This window comes from Quercus lobata, chromosome 3, assembly GCF_001633185.2.
Source record: "Quercus lobata isolate SW786 chromosome 3, ValleyOak3.0 Primary Assembly, whole genome shotgun sequence".
Taxonomy (NCBI): domain Eukaryota; kingdom Viridiplantae; phylum Streptophyta; class Magnoliopsida; order Fagales; family Fagaceae; genus Quercus; species Quercus lobata.
The window spans coordinates 50,115,663-50,122,547 of record NC_044906.1 but is presented as its reverse complement, the minus strand read 5'-3'; the positions used below and the strand labels follow the sequence as shown (position 1 = coordinate 50,122,547).

The window sequence follows — 6,885 nt, the reverse complement described above, 5'->3', positions numbered from 1 at the left end:
CATGACCCAACGGGGAATAGGGGCCCGAGTGACTTCTGGCCCAACCCTGTTGAGCCCGGTTTGATCCAAAAGACGTCCGAGGAGGAATGCCTCCTCGAACACACGAATATGGGCCCAATGTGCGTCCCCTCCACAGTGAAGAATCCATCCAGGTGAACGTGGGTAGGAGGGTGAGCCTCACACAGCAGGAAATAAGAAAATGTAAGACATCAGGGAGAAGCCACAACTGCCGCATTAAATACAAGAAAGCTACTTTTTCAGCCGCATTAATGTGGAGAAGACAGGCGAACAGTGTTACATTGGCCAATGCAACTCATAGAAAGATAAGGAAGGTGTCCGATGGGATAGACACTCAAGTGAAGATCTAGACGGTTAACAAGTGTAAGACCCTTATCAATTTAAGGAAGCTATATAAGAGAAGGAGATCCCCATGAAGAGGGGATCGGAGGATGGAGAAAAAATAAAGAGAGAGAGAAAGAGGGGAAAGAATTCTGTAGCCTGTGACCAAGAGCAAGAGGTGCACTTATACGTCTCCTCGGATTGTTACCCTGTGAACTAAAAAATGGAATGTTCTCACGTTAAATATGCTGCATGGCACACTTCTAACTGACGTTCACTTCGTCTAGCCCTAGTTCTGTAACCCGCTCTCTACAAATTCATTGTCTGGGGACTTTTGGGCCAGAACCACTTGCTTCCTGGGCCCCAAAAACCGCCCCTACATATATATATATATATATATATATATGTATCTTAATTAAATTGGTTTCTTTAAAGAAAAGGAAAAAAGAAATGAAAAAAATATTTATTCTAAACAAATCAAGCACGTTTTTATTTTATTTATTTTATAATCTCAAACAAATTGATAAACTTCAAAATCCTTGGTCGTACGTTTTATAATTTAAAACAAATTGATAAACTTCAAAATCCTTGGCTATAGATAAATTTCAATAAACTTCTCTCCCATTACACAGATTCAATTCAAATTGAACCAGTTTCCTCCATGCACACCTCTCACAGGTTCAATCCTTGGTTTAGCCTCTCTCTTTTTTCCCCTCATTTTTCATCTAAATAAAACACCTCTAGTTAAAAAATTCAAATCCATTCAAATATTAAAAAATTATTTTTTTCCTCTTTGAATTCAAATACTCTGAATTAATCCACTATCTCTCTCTCTCTCTCTCTCAATTACATTCACTTCTTTAAAGAAAAGAAAAAAAAAAACTATTCTATCAAAATCAAGCACGTTTTTCTTTTATTTATTTTATAATCTCAAATAATTGGATAATCTTCAAAATCCTTGTTCATATGTTTTATAATTTAAAACAAATTGATAAACTTCAAAATCCTTGGTTAAAGATAAACTTTGATAAACCTCTCACTCGCTAGTCACTGCACAGATTCAATTCAAATTGAACTAGTTTCCTCCAAGCATGCCTCTCACAAGTTTAATCCTCGGTTTAGCTCTTTTTTTTTCTTTTTTCTTTTTTTCTTTTTCTTAATAAAACACCTCTAGTTAAAAAATTCAAATCCTTTCAAATATTAAAAAATTAAATTTTTTTCCTATTTGAATTCAAATACTCTCAATTACTCAAAAAAAAAAAAAAACTATTCAATCAAAATCAAGCACGTTTTTCTTCTATTTATTTTATAATCTCAAAAAATATAATTACTCTTTCATGATAATTATTTATCCATTTGTTTGAGGCTAGTATGTAAAAAATAGAATTTTAACATGTGACATTCGTTCTATAATAATTATTCTTTCTCATCATATCAAAATACTAATTAATTTTTTATATAACCCTACTACATACAAGAATTTTGGCATCTAATGAAAATATTTTTCTTCCGAAACAAACTGTGAAAATGATACATGTATGTAGAAAGATGAAGACAACTGTATTAATGGTTTTACCTAATTTTTAGCCTGCACGTTTTTGAATTGAGAAGCGTAGTCAAGATTGTTCAAAAGCCAAAGCATTTGTGCTCCCTCTAAATTTCTTGTTGTATACTCCAAAACTTTAAAAACAACAGTCTTTATTCCAAATTTCAAAAAGCCAAAAAGGTTTTTTTTAAAATGGTAGAAATTGAGTAATTTACCCAAATGAATAATATAAATAAAAGAATACAAGTCAAGGACCCTATAGACCTGTGATTCATATTGTTTATACCTCAAAGACTCGGACCAAAAAGAACAGACCAGATGCAGAATAAGTAAAAGCTGGAGACCATTCAAAAAGCCAAAAGAAATTGGACAAAACTTGGAAGTTACTGTCCATTTGCTGAACATGGCATCTAGAAAAGGCAAACGACCAGGGGCTACAGTATGCTGCATACCAAAATAATGCTTCAAACCATAAATGGGCAGACTTGTCAAACAATCCCATTGGTCCCACTTCCCCAAAACGAATAGTAATAGATAACTCCAAACTCACAATAATGTCACTCCAACCATGAAACCCACATTTTTATCTTCACACTTTTTAGTTTTTATCCTCTCACAAAATAGTTCACAATTTTTGAAATGTCAAGTTTATTTATTATGAAATGTTAACAAGCCAGTTAAGGTGCTCTTTGTGAATGAATTATTATGAGATCTTGTTAATAAATAAAATTAAAAAATTGGCATGAATTAGTAAAAGGAATTGAAAATACTACTGAAGTTATAAATGAAACTTAAAAAGTTGATTTCATTGTTGGTTTCATTGATTTCACACCCTGTAAAACCAAAAAAAATTTGACATAAGGGAAAAAAATTGACATAAAACAATTCCTTACCATGCATCTTATGGTGACAACTAACTCTACCCTATTAATAATAAATGATAAAGTGATAACATGGTGAGAGCTCGAGAATCAATATAAATTAATAAAATATGTAAACATAATTTGCGTGTCATGTGATTGATGGTAAGTAGTAGACAAAAATTAATGAGTTTATGTATTAGTGATAAACAACACTTCATATTTTATCATGTGAATTGTGAAAAAAGCTGTCTATTTTTTTTTTTTTTTTTTTATAAAAGTCTTAAAAAAATTATAGTAATTATTAAAGAACTCAAATAAATTTGCTAACTTAATAAGGGCAGGTTTTAATTTCTGTATCCCACAGAAATTATCAGAAATTATTGTGTTTTTAGTATTACTTTTATTCATAATAATATTCAACAAAATTATGCCAACCCAACAAACAAGTCAAGTCTGTTTCTCAAAAAATAAAAAAAAACAAACAAACAAACAAGTCAAGTCGATCGCGAGTACAGCCCAAACATGAAAAAGACCAACAACACAACTAAAAGGTACTAAAACTTGCGTTACCGGGCGTTTACCATATATATAATAATAAATAAATATAAAAAAGTTATATGAGTATATAAAAAACCACAATTTTTATTAAAATTATTTACCTAAAGGAGTAAAAGGCTGAGTTATAAAAAAAATAATAAACTCAGGTAAAAGTAATAAACAACTAATTACTACAATTTAACATAAAAAATAGTTGTGAAAAAATTATAATTATTTATGTGATATTACTATTATGAAATTTATTAATGTATCGTTAATATATAGTTTAAAGGCACATATTAATCAAACCTAATTATTATAATACAGTAATTATTAGTGGGAGCCTGCCTCTTTTATTGACGACACCTCGTGGAAGACGTGTGACAACATTTTGGAGCAAGCTTTTAGCTACCGCTCTCAAGTCTCGACACAACACAACAGAAGATTCTCTCTCTCTCTCTCTCTCTCACGTTTGTTTCAAAATCTCATGTACCTCGTGCCTTTCTTCAACGCCTCTTTATTTTAGCTACCTCTCTCTGTCGCTCCTGTTCTGTACTTTTTTTTTTATATAAACTGCTCTTTCTACAACCTCCCGCCTTAGCATTTAAGTTCCTTACCATTCACCAACATTGACTCATAGAAAGAAAAAAAATATTTGAGAAATTATGGCAAAGGCAACCGTTGAGCTTGATTTTTTTGGAATGGAGAAAGAGAGTTCTTCCTCTTCCTCCAAATCCCAGTTCCAAAAGTTTCTCGATCGCCAGAGAAGCATTCGAGGTTTGTTCCATTCTTCTCTTTTTTCTTTGGTCTTTGTTTTGGCTTTGTCATAGGTGTTGAATTGAAGGTTTTTTTTTCTTTTCCTTTTTGGGTTTTGGGTTTTGACAGGAATGCAGAGTGCCATTTCGAAGATTAACCCTGAGGTTCTGAAATCTGTGATTGGGTCTGGTTCGGTGAACAATGGCTCAGGTTCAGTGCCCTCGAGTCCAAACAGAGAGCAAATTCTCTTCCCTGTTTTGCCTGTCTGTTCTGCTCCTACACTCAGGTACTAAACTCACAACTTTCATTCTTTGAAATTACCAAAAAGAAAAAAAAAATTGAAAAAATTGTTTATATTTGTACTGAAAATAATTTGTTATGTTGAAATTCAGGCCTAGTTCGGAGAACCTTTCTGATTCAGCCCCTTTGACTATATTTTACAATGGTACTGTCTCCATTTTCGATGTGCCTCGAGACAAGGTTTGTTTTGTTCAAGTTAACTAGCTAGCTAGCCCAGCTAGCGTTGTTTCTAATTTGGTATTATTAATTTAATAATGACACAAAGATTTGCATGATTTGATTAGGCGGAGACCATTTTGAAGCTTGCTGTGGATGGAACCTCGAAAGCTGTTGAAAATACATTGGACCCAAAAATTGCAGTTCCTTCAAGCGGCCAAGAACAACTACTCCAAACACTCAATGGAGGTTAGTTTCAGCTAAACCTCTTTTTACCTTTCCTTACCTATCAAGAATATGGGGTTTATTAAATGGTGTATTAATAAATAGTGTGCTAAAATAGGTTTTTTAATTTTTTTTTTTAAATGCTGATGCTTTTAGAAATTGAATTAATTTTTTATTTTTTATGGAATAAAATCTAATATAAGGGATTTATTACTGTGGAATATATGTGTAATTTTGATATAAGGTTAAATTTTGACGAAATGCTGCTAGTTTCTATTTTTTTGGTATCTAAGAGTGGATGGTAGGCAAGGTTTCAAATCATAACATATAAAGTCATAGGATTATTATTTTTCTTCCAAGTAAGGTAATTATTGTTGAATGTTATTTGCAGATCTGCCAATTGCGCGACATAAGTCGTTGCAAAGATTCTTAGAGAAGCGCAAGGAGAGGTAAAAACACATCCTTTTACTTTTCTTTCCTCTTCTTTTTTCATCTTTACACTGTTTAGTTTTTTTTTGGAGGAAAAAAGTTCCGGACTGCTAGGAAAATATAGAGTAAAGTATAAGGTTTTAATTTTAAATCTAATTAAAATTACCTAAAAATATTGAGGATATAAAATTTTTCAAAATATAAATATTATGGTTTAAAGTGGATTTTGTTAGATAGATTTCAAGGGATTGTTAGTTAGTTTGTTTGATCCATGTGATAATGAGGAGAGGAAAGATTGATTAGAAGCCATGATTGACCTCTCCATATCTTCTACCTAAAGGGATATCATATCGTCTGTTGAGATTTGGATAGATTTAGTAGATTTACTCATATCATGTCATAGATTACGGTTGATTTCTTTTCTATTATTAACATCTCTTACCTCTATGAAATTAGATTGTATATCTTTGTATAACTTTTTTAAAAAATGTACTTTAATCATTTCCATTGTAATTCCAAAAATAATTTCTATAATAAAATCCTCTTTCCATCAATAATAATGAGATTAAAAATTGGGTACTTAACCCAAAAAAAAGGGATTAAAAGTTGGGGGTGAATAACATGGACTTCCCATCAAAAGTTATCAAAAAATGGTTCAAGAACATCCCCCCCCCAGTAATTTTTTTTTTTTTTTAAATCCTCTTTGAATCCCATAGGAAATTTGAGCTAATGTATTTGGTGGTGTTGTTTAGCCAAAAAAGAAAAAATTAAAAATTAAAAACTAAAAACTATTGGTATTGCTACAAAGCTTAGGTAGATGAGGGAGCTGTTGGGTCTCATTAAAAATGCACCGAAAGACGAAAAGCAATTGAAAATGCACGCGCTTTTTGACTGGGTTTGCCGTACCGATCTGAAATGTTTTTTGCGTGTAAAAAGAAAACATTTTCCACGAATGTTTGAAAGTCTATATTATCTCCCTTTCCCATAGGATAAGCAATTTAGCTTAATAGTATTATTATGCTATTTCAAAATTTAACACGCGGTTTTGATTCTTTTGTGTGCAGGCTGACTTCCGTTTCGCCTTACAGTTGCTACACCTAAATATACGCGTTTTTAGAAGACCAAAGGAAGGAGCTATATCCATCCGATGCAGACCTTGAACCGCACATATATATAATATATATAATACTAGTAGTTTTAGAATACTTTTGTCCTTTTGTCCTTCAAGGATTTCAGCCTATTATTGTAGTAGCCTTTTTTTACTTGCTTGGACAAAATGGTACTACTGGCATTAGAATTAGCTTTGCTTAAGTAGGGACCGCTTTTGGGTGGTTCACGTTTTAGTTATGGGTGTACTGAATAGTATTTCTCTCTTTCCTTCTAAGCTTTTGGCAATTTCTCCGAACTCTCCTTTGGTCTTTCCATGTGGATTTGAAATTGAAGCTATTCATTTGTTTATTATAATGTTCTAATTGCTGTCACATCTTTAATTTATACCTTCCTGTATTATTTATTTTGTTGAATTGAATTTCGTAGAATATTTTATTCAATTTGTCTCTTTCTTTTAAGAATGGTTTATAAGTTGTACTTGTACCAACTTACCAAGCGCATCGTTTGTCCTTGATGTCCAATATAATTAAGGATCAGTTGACTTTTCTTTCTCCCCCGATTGTATTTTTGTTTGGATGAAAATTTCTTTAGGCAGCAAAACCAAACAGATTACTAGAGTGTAGC

At 32.1% G+C, this 6,885-nt stretch overlaps 1 protein-coding gene across 1 annotated transcript; it reads left to right on the top strand.

Annotated features, from left to right (window-relative positions):
* Positions 1 to 3,703: 3,703 nt before the first annotated feature.
* On the top strand, positions 3,704 to 6,623 carry LOC115979031 (protein TIFY 9). The gene is made up of 6 exons (XM_031100977.1): positions 3,704 to 4,062; positions 4,171 to 4,327; positions 4,434 to 4,521; positions 4,626 to 4,746; positions 5,114 to 5,171; positions 6,216 to 6,623. Exons 1-6 carry the CDS (start codon positions 3,951 to 3,953, stop codon positions 6,250 to 6,252), a joined length of 573 nt encoding a protein of 190 aa, XP_030956837.1. The 5' UTR covers positions 3,704 to 3,950; the 3' UTR covers positions 6,253 to 6,623.
* The last annotated feature ends 262 nt before the right edge of the window (positions 6,624 to 6,885 follow it).

What these genes read in the sequence shown, in the direction of transcription:
- LOC115979031 (XM_031100977.1), top strand. Translation starts at nt 3,951, where the DNA reads ATGGCAAAGGCAACCGTTGAGCTTGATTTTTTTGGAATGGAGAAAGAG. An exon ending in TCGCCAGAGAAGCATTCGAG is followed by an intron (nt 4,063 to 4,170) that starts GTTTGTTCCATT and finishes GGGTTTTGACAG; the next exon opens with GAATGCAGAGTGCCATTTCG. An exon ending in ACTCCAAACACTCAATGGAG is followed by an intron (nt 4,747 to 5,113) that starts GTTAGTTTCAGC and finishes TGTTATTTGCAG; the next exon opens with ATCTGCCAATTGCGCGACAT.